At 61.6% G+C, this 17,873-nt stretch overlaps 1 protein-coding gene across 2 annotated transcripts in view; it reads left to right on the top strand.

Annotated features, from left to right (window-relative positions):
• MAEA (macrophage erythroblast attacher, E3 ubiquitin ligase) overlaps window positions 1-14,228 on the top strand; it is a 37,810-nt gene extending 23,582 nt beyond the window's left edge. Inside the window, exons 3-10 of one of the 2 annotated variants that reach the window (XM_086705656.1) lie at window positions 216-419; window positions 4,673-4,795; window positions 5,414-5,527; window positions 8,090-8,166; window positions 9,052-9,160; window positions 11,897-12,030; window positions 12,716-12,911; window positions 13,433-14,228. In XM_086705656.1, coding sequence (XP_086561782.1) covers window positions 216-419; window positions 4,673-4,795; window positions 5,414-5,527; window positions 8,090-8,166; window positions 9,052-9,160; window positions 11,897-12,030; window positions 12,716-12,911; window positions 13,433-13,528 — 1,053 coding nt within the window. In that variant the 3' untranslated portion in view covers window positions 13,529-14,228. The remainder of the gene's footprint in view (window positions 1-215; window positions 420-4,672; window positions 4,796-5,413; window positions 5,528-8,089; window positions 8,167-9,051; window positions 9,161-11,896; window positions 12,031-12,715; window positions 12,912-13,432) is intronic. The other variant, XM_086705657.1, reaches the window with a different exon arrangement.
• The last annotated feature ends 3,645 nt before the right edge of the window (window positions 14,229-17,873 follow it).

Genomic DNA, 17,873 nt, shown 5'->3' with positions numbered 1-17,873 from the left:
GGGTGTTGACTTGCCTTCTCGGGAATGACGGATGCAGCCGCACCTGCCTCCGGGGCGTGTGTGGGACCCTCCCTTTGGCCGCCCGTCACCCGGGCCCGGGGCCGTCCCCTGCCGTCCTCGGATTTGTTCTTGCCTCCCGTTTGCGGGTGTTGGGGGCGGGGCAGGCTGGCCGCCGCCCAGTCCCGAGCGCCTCTCCGTTGCGTGTCGTGTCGCAGGCGGTGGAGTCCATCCAGGCGGAGGACGAGAGCGCCAAGCTGTGCAAGCGCAGGATCGAGCACCTCAAGGAGCACAGCAGCGACCAGCCCGCGGCGGCCAGCATGTGGAAGAGGAAGCGCATGGACCGCATGATGGTGGAGCACCTGCTGCGCTGCGGCTACTACAACACGGCCGTGAAGCTGGCCCGCCAGAGCGGCATCGAGGTGGGCCGAGGCGCGGGGCGGGGCCGCGGGGGCCAGCCTCCCGGGGCAGGTCCCTCCGGGTAGAGAGGCTGACACCCGCGTGCACACGCGCTCCCCTTTCGGTGGCTCGGGAGCCGAGCGGGCCGGCGTCCGAAGTGACAAGCGGCTCCGGGGGAGGCCTGCCCGAGGACACTGGGATGTGTCTGCAGCCATCTAGGTTGGCACGCGGGGCCCTCGCTCCCTTTCCGGGGGCCTCACGGAGCCGTGTGCACCTTTCTCTGGCCTCCGGGCCGGTTCAGCTGGGGGCCGCCCCTCTGCCGTTGGGCAGCGGTCCCTCTGGTCTCCCGAGGGCGGCATCTACCGTGGTGCGGGGTCCATAGCACACCCGCCTCCCCACCCACCAGTCTCTGCGCGGCACCCAGTGGTGCCTCAAGCCTGTTCTTCCCACGCTTTTCTTTCCCTGACCTTCCCTGCCCAGTACAGCCAGCTCGTGCCTGACTGTCGGGGTGTCCTGTCCTCCTGTTTGCCTCGCACGGCCTGTGCATCCGCGGTGGTCGTTGGGCTTCTCACAGACACCCCGCCCTCCGTCTTCCTGCCCCGTGAGGGAGTGGCCGAATGCTCCTGGCCCCGAACGTGTGCTTTGATGGGGAGAGAGGCATGAGTCAAACAGGATGTGTACAGGTCGCACAGGGCACAGGGGCAGGAGGACTGGGGATTTTCAGAAGGTTGGTTTCGGGGGGCACCTGAGTGGCTCAGTCCAACTCCTGATTTCTGCCCGGGTCAGGGTCTCACGGTGGTGGGTTTGAGCCTTGTGTGGGGCTCTGTGCTGACAGGGTGGAGCCTGCTTGGTGCTCTCTCTGCTCCTACCCTGCTCCCCTTCAAAATAAGTAAACATTAAAAAAAAAAAAAGGTTGGGGTGGGCTTGCAGAGATGAGGTCCCAGGCCCGGGAGCTGCCATATAGTTGGGGCGGGTGTCTGAGCATATGCGGAACTCATCGATTGGGGTTTCCCCTCAACTGAAATGTGTGCATGGTGGGGGGGTGGGGGTTGAGTTGGAGGCATTGCTTTTTTTTTTTAATGTTTGCTTATTTTTGAGACAGAGACAGAGCGTGAGTGGGGGAGGGGCAGAGAGAGAGGGAGACACAGAATGCGAAGCAGGCTCCAGGCTCCGAGCCGTCAGCACAGAGCTCAATGCAGGGCTTGAACTCACAGACCGTGAGATCATGACCTGAGCCGAAGCCGGACGCTCAACCGACTGAGCCCCTCCAGGCACCCCTGGAGGCATTGCTTTAATAGGCTCACCCTGGTTGCTCTGTGAGAACAGACTGTGGGCGGCAGAGGGGGACCGTACTGTGATTCACGGTGATGGCAGTGGTCAGACCGTGGACATCCTATGAAGGGGGCCCTGCAGCATTTCCAGGTGGAACCCAGGCTCGCAGCTGTTTGCAGCAGGAAGTGTAGGAGGACCCTCATGCCCTTGGGTGGGGGGAGGGCTCCCAGCAGAGTGGGGTGCCGTCACCGGCGAAGACGCTGGTGTATCAAGGTTCCTTAACGTTTAACTTCCGTCCATCCCAAGACGCCGTGGAGAGAGAGCTCCGGGGCCGCCCGGATGGGGCGGCGTGCCCCACGTGGAGCCTCGGTGTTGGAGGAGAGGCACATCCCCAGGGGTGTCTTTGTGCGCCGTCTGGCTTCTCACGCGGGGCCAGCACCTGATCGTCTGGGACGGTTTCCAGCTTCCATGCGTGTTGCGCATGCTGACCCACCTCCACCGCCCGGCGTGGCGCCTCTGGTGTGAGTCCCCCAACCCAGGGGCCACGCGTGGACCTCGGAGACCCCGTGGGCAGGAAGGAGAAAGATGCGAAGGATCCAGACTCAGAGGCTGCACCGGTCAAACACACAGGTGGACCCTGACACGCGAGCAGGGGAGACCGCCTCTGAATTCAGGGCGAAACTCGCAACCGGAGATGGAAGTAGACAAAGACGATCCTCGTGTAGGACACCCAGCATTTGCCCGTTAGGGAGGTTCTAGAAAAGAGAGAAGAAAATGCCAGAGAAACGGCGGAAGGAGTGGCTCAAGAAGACAGCCAACCTCTGAGACGCTGTGCTGGCCCTCGCCCCGCTTAATAAGTAGGAACACCGGCGTGCGAGGCGTGTGTGTGCACGACCCTTACCCGTCAGCTCGTGTCGGGAGGGCGAGGTGTGGGCGGGGCGGGAACCGGGGAGCACTGCGGGAGTCTTAGCTGCCCCCCACCGCCCCTGCTTGAGGACAGAGCCCTCTCTCACTGGGCCGGCCCCCCTCCGAGCTTGCTGTCCTGCTGCTTGCTCCTGCCCTCACCCCAAAGTTGGCAGTCAGGACGTGGGGCAGGGGAGCCACGGTTGGGTCTCCGGCCGTATGAGCTTGGGGATCCGTCCGGTGGCTCCTGACGACTTGGGTGAAGCGGCCCTGGGGTGACCCACCCCAGACTGCCCTCCGTTAAGCTGCCGTTCGGAAACCCGCAGAGCTCACGGGCCGTGTCCAGGGCGCCGACCCCGACAGTGGCACAACCCCTGTCCTTAGGTCAGCTACTCTTCTGCCCGAACCTGGCTATTGCCTTCCACGGCGACACGCCCCAGCAGTCCCTGTGCTGGCCTCGGCCCTGGTGTGGCTGAGCCCAAGGGTCGCTGTGTGGTGGCACTCTGATTAGTATGTTTTCTGGTTACTTTCGCGATAAACATCCGGTGTTAATGATACTGCAGCATCGTTAGCTGTAACGTACTGTTTTTTTTTTTGAAGTTTATCTATTTTTGAGAGAGAGTGCCCACGCATGAGCAGGGGAGGAGCAGAGAGGAGGAACAGGAGAATCCCAAGCGGGCTCTGCACTGTCAGAAAAAATCCCAAGGCGGGGCTCAAATTCACACACTGTGAGATCATGACCTGAGCCAAAACCGAGTCGGACGCTTAACCACCGACTGAGCCACCCGGGCCTCTGTCCAGGATGTACTTCTTAATGTGCAGAAAGAAAGGAAAGCTTCTGGCTTTCGCTCTGGTCACTTCTACTTGAAAGTCCCCATCTTCTGCCACAGTCCTCCCTTCTCCAGACACCGCTTGTGCGAGAAGCAGGCCGCGGCCCTGGCTGCCGAGGCTGGGAAGCTCGGTGGTGAGCTCCTGACTTGGTTGGCCCCAGGGCAGACCTTACGTGGAGACAGCATGGCAAGAGAGCGGACTCGTCCCGCACTTTGCCATGCCAAGTGGCTCTGTGTGAGGCCTGCCTGAGGACACCGGGATGTGTGTGCAGCCAACGCTCGCCTGCTGGCCACAGGACACTGGCATGCAGAGCAGCACGGTTCCCCCGAGAGTTCAAGTGGTCCAACCCTCCCCCGAGGGTTCGTGCTGGACGCTTTCCCTCCGCTTAGCGAGACACTGATCTTCAGTAACGGTGTTTGCTCCGGTCATTCCAGGAGGGGGAGAAACTTCCCGCTTGACATTCGTTTTCCTCACGGCTTGTCCCTTTGGTGATGTGCAAGCATCCACTGTCTCTTCCCAGCCTGCATGGCCACATCCTTCTTGTTGGCAGTGCTCCAGCCCCTTGCTGGGGACGTGCAGGCCCCGGGCACCCCGTGGGCTCCTTCACTCTGGCAGACATGTGACGGGGCTGGTGGCTGTCCTTACCCCGAGTCCCTGGGCCTGCCTAGATCCGCCAGAGCGCAGCAGATGCGGCTGTGTAGGCTGCTTCCCCAACTGCACAGGCACCAGAGAAGGGGAAAGAGCAAACGTGACACAGAGACCGCCCTGCTCATCCACCCTCACTGCCCCTTCTCTAAAATCTCATTCAAATAAATCTTCAGAGGAAAAAAAAGGCCCAGAAAATGAGGGTATGGATTCCCGGATCTAATTGTGAAGGGGTGAAATGGGGTCAGGCGTATGTTCCCGCCGGGAGGGGGAAGGTTCTAAACTGGGGCTTTGGTTTGGGGCCCACAGCTGCTCTTGGGAGACCGTACATGGGCGCAGAATGGGCCTTGGGCGGGGTGTTCGGGCCACTGTGCTCGGCCCAGTGCTGGGGCTGGCGTGCTGGGGCCGCTGTGCTCTGGCCGCTGTGCTCAGCCGGCGCTGGGGCTGGTGTGCTCGGCCCGCTGTGCTGGGGCCGCTGGGCTCAGACGGCCCACAAGAGCCTCGGGCCGAGCCCTTCTGCCAGGCTGGGCCCCGCCGAACCGGAGGGAGCACAGAGCACATGGGGCCTGGGTGCGGGGGTCCCAGAGCCCAGTGCAGGGAGCTCACGCCGCTACCCTCCCCTAAGGACTTAGTGAACATCGAGATGTTCCTGACTGCCAAAGAAGTGGAGGAGTCCCTGGAGAGGCGCGAGACCGCCACCTGCCTGGCCTGGTGCCACGACAACAAGTCCCGGCTGCGCAAGATGAAGGTGTGCGGGCGCGGGGCGGGGCTTGCGGGCGCGGGGCGGGGCTTGCGGGCGAGCACCTGCGGGAACCAACGCTTCTTCACCTGTTGGTTCAGAGTTCTGAGCTTCCGGTTGGTAGGGTGGGGGTGTGGGGTTTCGGTTTTGGTCATCGTGTTTGGGTTTGGGGTAAAATCCCTGAAAAGTGCACCCCCTCTGCATTACGGTTTGACAAATGGCCTGAGCATGAGGTTCTGAAGGGGCGAGGTGCCGACTGCCTGCGTGTGCCGGGTCCCTCCGGCTCGCCCAGCCCCTCAGTCACCGGTACAGGAGAGCCCCGCCGGGAAGCGTTGTCCACCTGCCAAGGTGCTAAGTGCTAGGTTTTCTTGAGAGCTTTTCTTGAGAGCTACAATACAAGCAGCTTAAAAAATGGACACTTAAATTGCAGAATTTAAATGTGCTTACTGAAAGGTGTTGTCACCATGGGGCTTGCAGAAATGTTTAACTTCTATTAACCTTCCCCTGCCTCCGTTAGAAAAACTGTTTGTTTTCTGTTTTCTAAACCGAGCGCCTTTAACCTCTCCCCGGTTGAGCTTGTCGTGTGCATATAGTCACCAGCCAAGGGTGACGCTCTCTGCCACTCAGGGCCGCCAAAGCGAGCACGACGCGAAGACGGGACGGAAAAGTAGAGTGGCCAGTGGCTCCCCTAAAGAGAGTGAGGATCTTGGTATGGAAACCATAAAAGGAAAGCCAGAATTGGTATGTAACACTTACCCTGCGCTCCTGCTCCAGCCCCCACAGCTGTGCCACACGGTGGGAACCAGGCCAGAAGGAACGTAGGCTTCCCGTCCTGACAGCCAGTTTCTGCAAGCCCCGATGCCTCCAGACAACACTGCTGCTTGGCCAGGGCACGTCCCCCTGGGCCGGGTCTCAGGCGGGGCCTCACAGCCACTGTGGGGGAGGGCGGGTGGGCAGGCGGCCGAGTCCGCGGCTGGCAGCTTCTTGTCACCGGCCCGTGCGCTGGAAAGCACGTGGACAGCCACCCCGTTGGGCGTGAAGATAGGCTTGTTACGAAGTGCCGGCCGAACAGGGTAGAGCGGTGAAGCATCCGCAGCGCACGTATGTGTGGGTACACACGTGCGCTCACGCGCGCAGGCCGGGGAGGGGCCGTGCTGGACCACAGCAAACCCCTCGGAGCAGTCAGAGGCCCTAGGCCAGAAAACAGATTTGAGACCCGAGTTTCCCGATGGGTGTGCCGAGTGGGTGTCTGTTGACTCTGGGGTCCAGACGCTTCAGGGCAATCGGAGCGGCAGCACACGGGCTGCGTGTCCGGAAAGCCGGTGGAGTCACAACCGTGAAGGCGCCAGGCCCCCCCAGGTAGCACACGAGGGATGCTATTCAGCCGTGGGTGCTTGGCACGATCGCCTAGAATTGTGCTGTCTCATGCTGGAGTCTGGGCACCCGACTTCCAGTTCGTTTGTATTTGCCGGTGAGACCGGAAGGTGAGCTGCGAGAGCAGAGCCGTTATAAATCCTCGAACGCGTCCGCACGTGCAGTCATAGGAGCTGTCGTGGAACGCGCCGTGGCGCTCTCACCTGGGACATCCACCTGGTGGCTCCCCCCTGTTGTTAGAGCTCCTGGCGTCCCCTGAGCCCAGAGCGGCGATCGTCGGCCGCCCTGGGGAGGCAGGCAGGGCATTTCCCCCCGGGCTCCCCACCTTGGCTTCTGCTGGTCTGACCTCAGAAGGGAGCGCGTCATTGCGGGTGGGACCTCCTTTCTGTTTACAGTTGGTGCCGGGCCCGCCACTCAGCACGTGGCATCTGCTCCATCCATTTGGGGGCCAGGACGGACCGCTGCCTTGGTGCAGAGGGCAGGGGAGGTGGGGTGAGGGCGGGGAAACCGCTTGCCCCGAGCACCTGTGTTGTGGACGTGTTGGGCACCAGGTAGGTGGTTCTCAGCACCTTTGCCTCCGACGGCCTGGCGGGCCCCAAGGTAGGTCCCGTCAGCCGGTGCTCTGCCCTCGTGTCCCTGGAGGCGCCCTCGCAGGGGTCCGGCTGAGACCCTTCGTCAGAATGTCCGTGTGCACGTTCGGAGGCCCGGGTGGGAAAAGTCCACGTGATTGGTAGACTCGAGTCACAGTTGAGACACTTGGGGCTGGCTGACTGGCTCACCACGTAGAACTCTGTCCGCACCGCACTGCGATCCAGGTACGACAGAAGACGGAGTGACAAATCGTGGAAAACCCAGAGATTTTCCTATTCCGTTAACTCCACTTATTCTGTTTCTGGTTGGAAATACTGAGCGTTTTCTGAAACCACAAAGATACTATAGTTTAAATTACTACTTTTGTAGAATAATCCAGCTTTTCATCTTAGGTCACAGAAGTTAATTTTGCCTGCCTTCACCCATCCTCAGTCAGAGTTTGAACCCAAATTGGACCGGCATTGTTGAGATTTCAGAGTTAGCGTTTGGGCTTCCACACAAATGACCGTGCTGGTGCCGCACCCTGTCAGCTGCCCCTCACTGCCCCACGAGGCCCACCGGCCACTGCTGCCCCAGACCTGGCGCCCCCTGTGCCCTCTGCAAATCCCGGCACCCCCGCCCTCCCCAGGGCCTTTGAACTGGCTCTTTCTCTGCCTGGAACACGTGTCCCCGGCATCCCTGTGCACTGTCCCCACCCCCACCCCACCCCAAGGGTCCTCACCCGTGTCCCTGCTCGGGGACCTGGGTTCTCTCCCCTGCTCCCCGCTTGGCGCTCCTGCTTCTGCTCCCCTGCGAGACACCACCTCCCAGCCTCTCCCAACCGGGTGTTGGGGCCTCATGTGGGGAGCAGGTTGAGGTGGACAGTGCCACACGGGATCCTGAGGCCAGGTCCCCGGGGCCGAGGCTGGGAAATGCGGCTGGGCTAGGAGAAGGCTGTGACAGCGTGCCCACACGCTGATGCCTTTGTGCGGATGAAGCAGCCGGGGTTGTGAAGGGGCTGGAAACTTGTCTTCACACACACGGGAAGTCGTGCCACGGGCCCTCCGAACCCTCAGCCTCCGGCATCCTCGCCCTCAGGGGGTGCCTGTCCCGCCATCCCCGAGCCTGGCCCACGGGTGCACTCGCAAGGCCCCAGCCCCCTGGGTGCAGGGCTGCTCCCGCCGTGCTGGGGAGGCATGGGCTGCAGCTGAAACTACAGCTTTGGCGTCCGTCCCACCTCCCTGCTGGCTCGAAGCTCCCTCGGCAGGGCGTGCGGTGTGTGGCCCGTGTGGCGGGGCCAGCCCGTGGGCGTGGCTGTGTGGGGACGCTACCCAGGCCTTGTCTCGTCTTTGCCCCCAGAGCTGCCTGGAATTCAGCCTCAGGATTCAGGAGTTCATTGAACTCATCCGGCAGAACAAGAGACTGGACGCCGTGAGGTACGTGGAGGAGGTCTCCCGGTTCTCCGCAGAGGGCAGACTCCCTCCCTGACTTCACGGGGCAGGCCTTCTGGGCTCTGGGGGGTGAAGCGTGGAGTGTCCAGCAGGCCTGCCCTGACTGGCTGGGCCCTGCCTGTGACTCGAGGCCTCTCTCCCCGTCCCCAAGCAGGACGCTGGGGCCGGGCACCCAGGCTCCTCCTGTCTGGTGCACACGACCGTTCTGACGGCACGAGGCCGACTTACCGTGTGGGCACAGGCCGTGGGTTCTGCTGTGTCCACCTGTCCTGGGACGGTGCCGGCCCCGGGCTGCAGGACGCTCAGGCGCGGAGATGTGCCGTTTAGGGGGTGGACCGAGGGTGTGCGTGAGGGCAGAGGGGGGGCCTCTGGGAAGGAGGCTGGCACGCAGGCACGGGGACGTGGGGTCCCCAGGTGCGGCCTGTGCGGGAAGGCACAGCCCTGGGGCCCGACCTGTGGGCTCTGTGTCTCCTGAGAGTCAGAACCCGGGGGGACGGACTGTCTCCGGGGCCTCCCAGGGCTGTGCCGGGGGCGGGGGGGACCGGTGGGCGTTCTGGCGCAATTAGTGTTGCTGGGCTTTGGGTTCATGTAGGCCAGGGTCACTTGGAAGAGCTTGGGCAGGTGCCCTTTACAGCTGGGTCGCTGCCTCTGGCTGTTCCCTGAGTGGGATTCCATGCTCGGTGCCTCGAACCTCACCCCCGACCCTGTGTCCGTGAGGAGGGGTCCCTGCTGAGCTGAGCTCCCAGCAGACCCTGGCCCAGGGCCACGAGGAGGGGGCTTCTTCGGCACTGAGGCTCCAGCATACACTGTGAGCGCAGACTCTTAAAGGTAAAGCTGCAAACTTAGACGGCCCCAAATGTTGTTTTCCAGACACGCGAGAAAGCATTTCAGTCAGGCTGAGGGGAGCCAGCTGGACGAGGTCCGCCAGGTCATGGGCATGCTGGCCTTCCCACCAGACACGCACATCTCGCCCTACAAGGTAACCCGTGCCCGTGGGCCCTCAGGGCTTGGGAGGACTTCGTCTGTGGTCACTTCCACGTTCAGAGTATGGCCAGCACCCCAAACAGGCCCTTTCCCATCTTGTTCCTGTTTGGCCGGGGAGAAGTTTGGATCGGAACGACGCACGGGGGTCTCAGCCTAGAAGGCCCTTCGGCTCTGAGCGCGTCACCTGCTCCCCTCACCTTTCTCCCTCACTGCCAGTGTCCTTCCTGACCTCCATCCTCTCTTCGGGGTCTCTGTGGGTCCACGTGGGGTCCGGGCGGGGCGTGGTCATGCAGCATCGCTAACCAGTCCCCTTGGCTTTGCTGGGTGCTGGGGCAGGGTGTCTGGCCTCTTGAAATCAGGCAGTGCCCCCCCACCCCCCAAAGCCTAGGAGCAGCCCTGGCGATCTTTGATCCGCCTTTGGGTTCCTCCTTCTCTTGTCTCGAAAAACGTCAACGTGTTCACAGCTGAGTCGCTCACGGTCCCGTCTTGGAAAATCTGGGGATTCCAGCAACTTTCCCCCGTTCCGGTGGCTGCTCCCCGCCGGGGTCCCTTGGCCATCAGTCTGGTCACGCCCACACGAATGTCCTTATAAAGGCTGCTTGGCTGGACCCTTAATGCTCTTTCTGAGCAGCCTTCTCATTTTCGCAACACAGACAGAAGTTTCCAGATCATAAAGTTCTGCTTTCTTTTGGTGGGCAGTTCCGCCCTGAAGTCATTTTTGTCTTCATGTGTGTTACTGTAAATGGGACTCTGCTTAGAGACCACCTCGGTCGGACTCTCAGTGTCCTCGCACATCTCCGTCCTCCGGGGTCTCCGGGACAGCAGCACAAAGCCGCCGCACTCTCTGACGCCTCTGACAGGGCTGGCCTTTCCTCGGCCTCCCTGCCGCCGTCCCGCTCCTGACCCCCTAGCCGCTCGCCCTCCATGAAGACTGGGGCTCTCCGCGTGGGACCAGTCCCATCGCCGCAGCATGGACTCTGTGTGGTCACGCGTCCACACTGTCCCAGCTGTGGCCCCAGTTCTGGCTGTTCGTTGCACGGCTCCTCCCTCGGTTTTCCGTCGTCGTCCGCCTGGGCTCTGGGACAATCCCACAGGCTTGGCGGCTTAGTCCTCACAGTCTCGCGCCTGGGAGCCCTGGATCGTGGCACCAGCAGGGTCCGGTGAGGCTCCCTGCCTCCACCCCCTTCCTGAGCCTGTGGCTCCTGGAGGTCCACCTGCCGACACTGTCACGGCGAGGGACACGGCACTCGACCCTGGTGTTCCCTCTCGCTGTTGTCAGCCTGTCCCCAGGAGGGAGGGAAGTGAACTGCCTTCCCCGTGGGCTGAACCCGCCTTGTTCTCTGAGCCTGGACGTTGGGCTCTGAGGTCCCACGTGCCCCATGCGGTTTTGTGGGCCGACAGCTCCTGTCCCGGGCACAGCCCGGGACCTCGCCCCCACTTACTGAAGTGCTTGGCCGCAGGCCTTCTCCGGGCTGCTGGAAGCTGCTGCTTTGTCCCGACTGGATGCACACAGTCCTCAGGTGTCAGGCATGTCCTGTGATACAGCCTGTGTTCACAGAGATCTTGGGCGTGATCACGTGTCTCTTCCCTGCTCTGGAGAAGGTTTGCGAGGAGTGCAGAAGGGGCCTGCCCTTAGTGCGTGAGAAGGCCTGCTCGGGATGGCATCCGTGGGGCCCGTGCCCACTCCTCCCTGGAGAGGCCTCACGGCGGCAGGAAGGAGCAGGGCCGGTGCTGCCATCGCAGCCTGAGGACCGGAGGGCTGACCGTCGGGGAGACATCCTGGCGGCGCGGAAGAGAAACCACGGCAGCCAGTGCACGGCCAAGGCCGGCTGGGGGTCAGGGAGGCTGGGCGGCACGAGAGAGGAAGGCCGGGACGTGCACAGTCTCAGCGGAGGGGCGCGGGCCGTCAAGGGAGGTGCTGAGGCTGTGGCATGCCCTGGGGGCCGTGTTGAGGGGGCACATCCCTGACCCCTTGTGGCAGGAAGTCACAGGTCTAAGTGGGTCACATGAGAGGCAGGATGAAGTGCTCTGGTCTTGGAGAGGTGGCCACACCAGTGGCCCGAGGCCAAGGGTCTGTTGAGAGAGGGGTTTGCGGAGCCTCTGGACTGTGGGCTTGGTCCTCTGTGGGCTTTGCTGTGGTAAAAATAACATTAAAGACACGTGCTTTTAACATTGGAGTGAAGTGTGCTATCTGCCCCGGACTAGGGCTCCCCGTGGGGCTCCCACCCAGCGGTTGCCTGTGCCTCTGCCTTGACGCGGGACCCCTGACCCTTGTGCTTGACGTCCAGGGTTTCCCTCCTGTTGGTGTGTGCCCTCCCCTCCCTGCTCTTGTAGGCTCTGAACTTGGAAAGCTCTGGAGACGGGCTCATCAGGCCCGGTGTTCTGTTCTGCGGTTCTCCACCCTGAGCCGGGCTGCTGGGTCCCATGCCAGCAAGTCCCTTTCTGGAACGAGACTTTTCCTCTGGAACCTCAGTGCCTTTATCCATGTCCAGCTGTCTTTAGACCCACTGAGTCCCCTTCTTGCCGCGAGGCCACAGGACCCGCACCCTCTATCGTCTGTCCGCACAGAACACACTGGCGGGCCTGTGGGCAGACGTGGGGTCTGGGCTTCGGGCGCGCTGTGCCACTCTCCAGCTGGCGGCTGTGGGCTCGTGGGGGCCCACCTTCTGTTGCCCGGGACTGCAGTGGGCCCCGGGGTGCCCCCAGCACTGCTCTGCCCTGTCTCTTCCAGGACCTGCTGGACCCTGCCCGGTGGCGAATGCTGATCCAGCAGTTCCGGTACGACAACTACCGGCTGCACCAGCTGGGGAACAACTCTGTGTTCACCCTGACGCTGCAGGCTGGCCTCTCGGCGATAAAGACACCGTATCCTTCTGGCGGGCAAGGGGCCCCGCGCCAGCTCCGCCCTTCCGAGCCTGGGGTTCCCGTGCCCTTGCCTCCCCCCTCCCCCCCCCCCAGGGAAAAGCCGGGGGCTGTGGCCCTCCCAACCCGAGACCCGTGCTCTTGGCTTGTGTTGGGGGGGCCCCCGCTTAGGTAGTCGGGTGGTGGTGCGGGCGTGCCCGGGGCCCCGCTTGGTCCGTGGGAACCCGGTCACGGAGCCACACTTTGTGTTCTCTCGCCCCCAAACGCTGCCTGGCACGCTGCACGCCGACCGGATGGCCGCCGGTGTGCGCAGCCTTCTGGCGGCTGGGACCCTCACCATGCGGAACCGTTGCCCGGTGTGATTCCTGAGCATCCCCTCCCAACTTCTGCGGGTCTGAGCCCAGGCTGCGGCCAAGCGCTTCGTCTTTCTTCACACGGTTCCCACCCCAAGGCCGGAGGGCCCCTCTCGAGTGCAGCACGTGGGCTTCCTGGGACCCCGGGCTGTTTGCTTTTGTGTGTGAGGGGACCTGCCCTGAGGGCCGTGAGTGGGAACGTGCTGGGGTGGCCGGGACGTGCTCTGGCCTCCTCGGTGGGGCCATTTCCCCGCCAGATGCAGTGTTTCCTCTGCCGTGAAAGAGAGCTCTGGGCTTGTTTCCTGCCCCGCGCCCCTTCCTTAACCCGAGCACAGACAGTGCTACAAGGAGGACGGCAGCTCCAAGAGCCCCGACTGCCCCGTGTGCAGCCGCTCCCTGAACAAGCTGGCGCAGCCGCTGCCCATGGCGCACTGCGCCAACTCCCGCCTGGTCTGCAAGATCTCCGGCGACGTGATGAACGAGAACAACCCGCCCATGATGCTGCCCAACGGCTACGTCTACGGCTACAACGTGAGGGGCGGGGCCGAGGGGCGGTGCTGGGGTGGGGCGTGGAGGTGGTGGCGGCGGGTCCGGGGAGGGGGTGGGGAGGGCCCTGGAAGCTGGAGAGGCAGGAGGTCCAGGGGAGGGCCTGGGAGGGGGTGGGAAGGGGAAGGGCCCTGGAGGAGGGGGAGCCTGGGAAGGGGAGTGGGTAAGAGGCAGGGAGGGGGTGGGGGGCGGGAAGGGGGGAGGGCCCTGGAAGGGGGCTCGGGAAGTGGAGGAGCAGGGCCTGGAGGGGCCGCGGGAGGGTCGAGGTGGCGCTGGAAGTGGGAGGCATGGGGCCTGGAAGGGGCTAGGGGCGGCGGCGCTCCTGGCCTTCCGCCTGCGCCAGGCGCTCTGCGCCAGGCGCGGACGTCTCGGCCCCGCGCTGCCCCCGGAGAGAGCTGCAGGGTCAGGAGTTCGTGGGCAGGGCTCAAGGGGAGCGGAGCTCTCCCGCAGCGGGCGGTGGTGGGCGCGCCCGTCTACATGCTCGCGTGCGGCCCGTTGTCTTTCAGTCTCTGCTGTCTATCCGTCAAGATGACAAAGTCGTGTGCCCGAGGACCAAAGAAGTGTTCCACTTCTCACAAGCCGAGAAAGTGTACATCATGTAGGCCGGGCCGCCCCGCGCCCCGGGCCCCCGGGCCCCCGCGCCCCCGCGCCCCCGCCCGCCTGCGTTTCTGTTTCTTGCGACCAAAGATCAGTGAGCGACGATGGGCCCCCTAAGAGGAGAGGAGTCGGATCAGCACGCGTGTGCTTGGGGACAGCCTCTCCGCTGGTAGGACTCCGGAGCGCGCGCGAGCTCCTGGCCGCCTTCCCCTTACAAAGAGAGAGACCTTCTCGGCCGCTTCGGAAACAGGAGTCGGTTGTTTTTCCGCGCCCCGGACCCTGTCTCCGCCCGCCGAGCCCCGGGGCCTGAGCCTGCGCCCGGAGAGGTGCCCGGAGGCACCAGGACCGCACTGCGGCCCCAGGACCGCGCGCCGGGGCGGGGTTAGGGTGTGCTAGGTTCAATGTCACGTCATTCGTGCCGCCTTATTTCCTGCTTGAGAATGTATTCACGTGGAGACCCACTGGACCGAGTTCTGCAGAGGCCTTGCCGATGGCTCCGTAACTGTAGACGTAACGCTGTTCGTTACAGAAGCTAGTAGTTCAGTTGAAGTAACCACCGGTGACTTTCCAAATTCAACGAACCATTGTAGTTTACACAAAACCATACCGTAGAGGTTTGTACTTAGCGCTTATTTTTGCATGTTGATGTTGATTAGCTAATAAACTGTAAATGTACATGTTAATAAAAGGGTTTTCTATTTCTTACGTCTGTGTGAGGTGGAAGCCGCTGTGCACCCCGGTACCCTCGCTCCTGTCTGCTCACCCTGGGCCGCCCCCAGTCCAGGACCTTTGCTCGTTTCTGCTCACCCCAGGCCCCCCCCCCCAGCCCCCCAGTCTGCGGCCGCACCGCCGGTGGGGCCGGGGTCCCAGGAGCGGCCCCCGCGGCTCTGGCCCGCTCGTGCCCACATCCCAGAGTCCCGCTCCAGCACGCAGGTGGTCGGCCTGCTCTGCTCGGGGAGGCAAGGGCGGCAGGGCCATCCGAGTGGGGTCTCCGGAGTCGCCGGCACACGTTGGCGGCATGCTGCCAGTGAGCGCCAGGCACACACGTGTGGCCGTGGGCGGCCTCTTCCAGAGTCCCTGCTCGGAGCTCAGGGTCGAAGTAGTGGGGTGCAGGCTCCTCCCTGCCGTGCCCTCCAGTCCTCCAGCCGCGCTCTGACCGCCACCCGTGCCGCCTCCCCTTTTCCTTCTTCCCAAAGGCGTGTGCACGCACGCGAGTGGCCACGCGCCCCGGGAGCCCCTTCCGGTCCACTCCAGCGACCGCATCCACGGTGAGAGCGGCTCAGCCGTGGGGCAGCCACAGGGTGGGTGGAGCAGGGCGGCTGGTCCCCGCTATGCTGGGACGTACGGGCTGTGATGGGTGACGCCGCACACACGCGCTCAGGTGCTCCGCGGAGGTGCCGGCCCGCTCGTTAATGCAGGAGGCGCCGGTGCCAGCCCGCACCCACCCGCCTCGAGGCCGCCCCACCTGCTCCGCGTCCTCCCTGGAGTCCTGGGCTTGCGGCCTTGTGCTCGCGGGAGTTTTAACTGAGGTACGAATCGCATCCGTTGAAACACGGCGATCTTCAGGAAGCGGCGTGAGCAGGTTTGATAACCGTGTGTGCAGGTGTAACCCCCGGGCCCAGGCGGCCAACGTTCACCCCCAGACCCCAGGAAGCCGCACCTCCGCCTTCTTCCAGCCTATCCACACCGTCTGTCCGCGTGCAACGAGCTCTTGGGCTTTGACCACCAGGGATTAGTTTTGCCTTCGGGTTACGTGGAGACAGACAACGTGCTCCTTTGTGCCGTGCTCGCTTCAGCAGGTGCCTGAGGTGCGTCCACATGCCTGCGTGTATCGGCGCTCCTCCCGGGCGGTGGGGTTGCTCCCGGGCATCCGCGGTCATCCTGGCATCGGCGCCCCTCCTGGTGTCCGCGGTGCTCCCGGCATCAGCGGTGTTCCCGGGCATCTGAGCTCCTCCCGGCGTCGGCGATCCTCCGGCGTCCGCGATCCTCCAGCCGTCGGCTGTGCTCCAGGCATCCGCGGTCCTCCCCGCATTGGCAGTCCTCTAGCATCGGTGCTCCTCCCGGTGTCGGTGGCGCTCCAGCATTGGTGTTCCTCCCGGGCATCTGCACTCCTCCCGGCGTCGGCAGTGCTCCTGGGCATCCATGGTCCTCCGGTGTTGGCGGTCCTCCCGGTGTCCACGATGCTCCCACATTGGTGCCCCTCGCGGGCGTTGGCGGTCCTCTGAGCATCGCTGAGGAGTTAACCAGTCCACAGACCCCATAGGCTGTCCATTCTCTCGATAGACCTTTGCGTTTGCATCATTCTTACTCTGAATAAAGCTGCTATGAACATTGCTGGACAATTCTTCGTGGACATTATTTTCGTTTCTCGTGGGTAAACATCTGGACATACGGTACCTGCGCCATGGTGTTGTATACTTAACTTGACAACTGCCAAGATTTTTCCCAAAGCGGTGATAACAGCGTTCATGCCCGTTGGCAGTGTGTGAGGGTTCCAGTTTGTCCACATCTTTGCTGGCATCTGCTGGGGTCATTCTTCCCGTGAGCCGCTCGGATGGGTGTGTGCTGGCACCTCCCTCTGGGTTTCATTTGCATTTCCCTGATGCCTAAGGATGCTGAGCCCCTTCTCAGGTGCCGAGTGGTTGGTCACGTGCCTGTTCAAGTCTTCTCCCCATTTTGTATTGGGTGGCCTCTCTTGATTTGCAGGAACGCAGTACATATTGCGACACAGACCCTCTGACACACCTGAGTGCACTTGGTTGCCTGTCATCTGACGAGCAGGGTTGTTTTTTTTTTTTAATTTTTTTTTTTTTAATGTTTATTCTTGAGAGAGAGAGAGAGCATGAGCAGGGAAGGGGCAGAGAGAGAAAGGGAGACACAGAATCTGAGGCAGGCTCCAGGCTCAGAGCTGTCAGCACAGAGCCTGATGCGGGGCTTGAACTCACAAACTGTGAGATCGTGAAGTCGGACGCTCAACCGACTGAGCCACCCAGATGCCCCTGACCCGCAGGTAACATTCAATTAATTTTTTCTTTTATGGTTTGTGACTTTTTGTGTTCTTTGAAACATTTGCCCACCCCAAGGTCCCAATGATCTTCTCTTCTGTCTTCTGGAAGATTCAGTTTTACCTTTTGTTTGGCTCTGTAACCCGTCACAATGAGCTTCTGTCTGTGGTGTGAGGAAGAGGCTGACGGCCATCCCCCGCCATGTGTTCATCCTGTTATTCAGACGTCATTTGTTCAAGGCTCTTTTCTGTCCATCAGATGATAAATCCCCTGGCTGTGTCTCTCTGGGTCTGTTTCCTGGGGTGGCCCTCAATCTATCACCCCAGCATCCTGTCATTTCACTGAGGCTTAAAGTACAGTACAAACAAGTCCCTTTTGTTCTACATATTTTCTACTTTTTCAAAATAAAATTGTTTTGACTGTTCGCTTTAGTTTTAGAGTCAGCTTGTAAAAGTCTACCCCCAAAAAAGGCTGCTGAGATTTTAACTAGAATTGCATTGAATCTATTGATCAACCTGGGGATTTTCAAGCTGCCACAACACTACCACAGACGGTGCTTCAACAACAGAAAATCATTTCCTCACAGTTCCAGAAGCCAGAAGTCAGATCTGGTTGCCAGCCTCTTCCTGGCTTGTGGACGGCAAGAAGCCACCTCTCGTGGGCTCCATGGCCTTCCCTCTGTGTGTACATGGACAGAGACCCCTGCCTACTAGGGGGACACCAATCCTGCCGGACCAGGGTCCGGCTTGTGATGTCACGTGACCTTAGTCACCTCCAAGTACAGTCACCATGGGGGGGCAGTCAGGGCTTCAACACGAGTTTGGGTGAGGGGGACAGTTCAGTCCACAATGGAGATTTTAAAATCTCGACAATACTGAGGCCACCGGCCTTTGAACACGGGGTGTCTGTGTCCAGACCTCACCACGTTACAGTTCTCAGTTCTCTTGCTTATCCTAAGTGTTTCATGACCTTACTGCTGTTGTCACTGTCATCTTTAGATTTAACTTCCCATGTGTTCCAGTGTGGTTAACATATATGTAGCACTGATTTTGTTTATTGATCTCGTATCCTGTGACCTTTCTAAGCTCATTTGTTCTAGACGCTCTTTGGTAGGTTATAAAGCATTTTCTATGTGCGCGATTGTATCACCAGCAAACAAAGGCCATTTTGCCTTTTCCTTTCTCATCTCTATGGTTTTTATATCTATTTCTCCCCTTCCTGTGTGGGTAAAGCCTCCAGCACAGTGTGAACCAGGAAGGGAAGAAGGAAGTCCTGGACTTGTTTCAGATCTCAGGGGGAGGTGTGGTCTCCTGCCAGGAAGGACGCAAAAGACGATGTCTGCCGT

The sequence above is a fragment of the Puma concolor genome, chromosome B1 (assembly GCF_028749965.1).
Source record: "Puma concolor isolate L17-30 chromosome B1, mPumCon1.1.hap2, whole genome shotgun sequence".
In the NCBI taxonomy this organism is placed as follows: Eukaryota; Metazoa; Chordata; class Mammalia; order Carnivora; family Felidae; genus Puma; species Puma concolor.
This window is presented reverse-complemented; position numbering and strand designations above follow the sequence as displayed.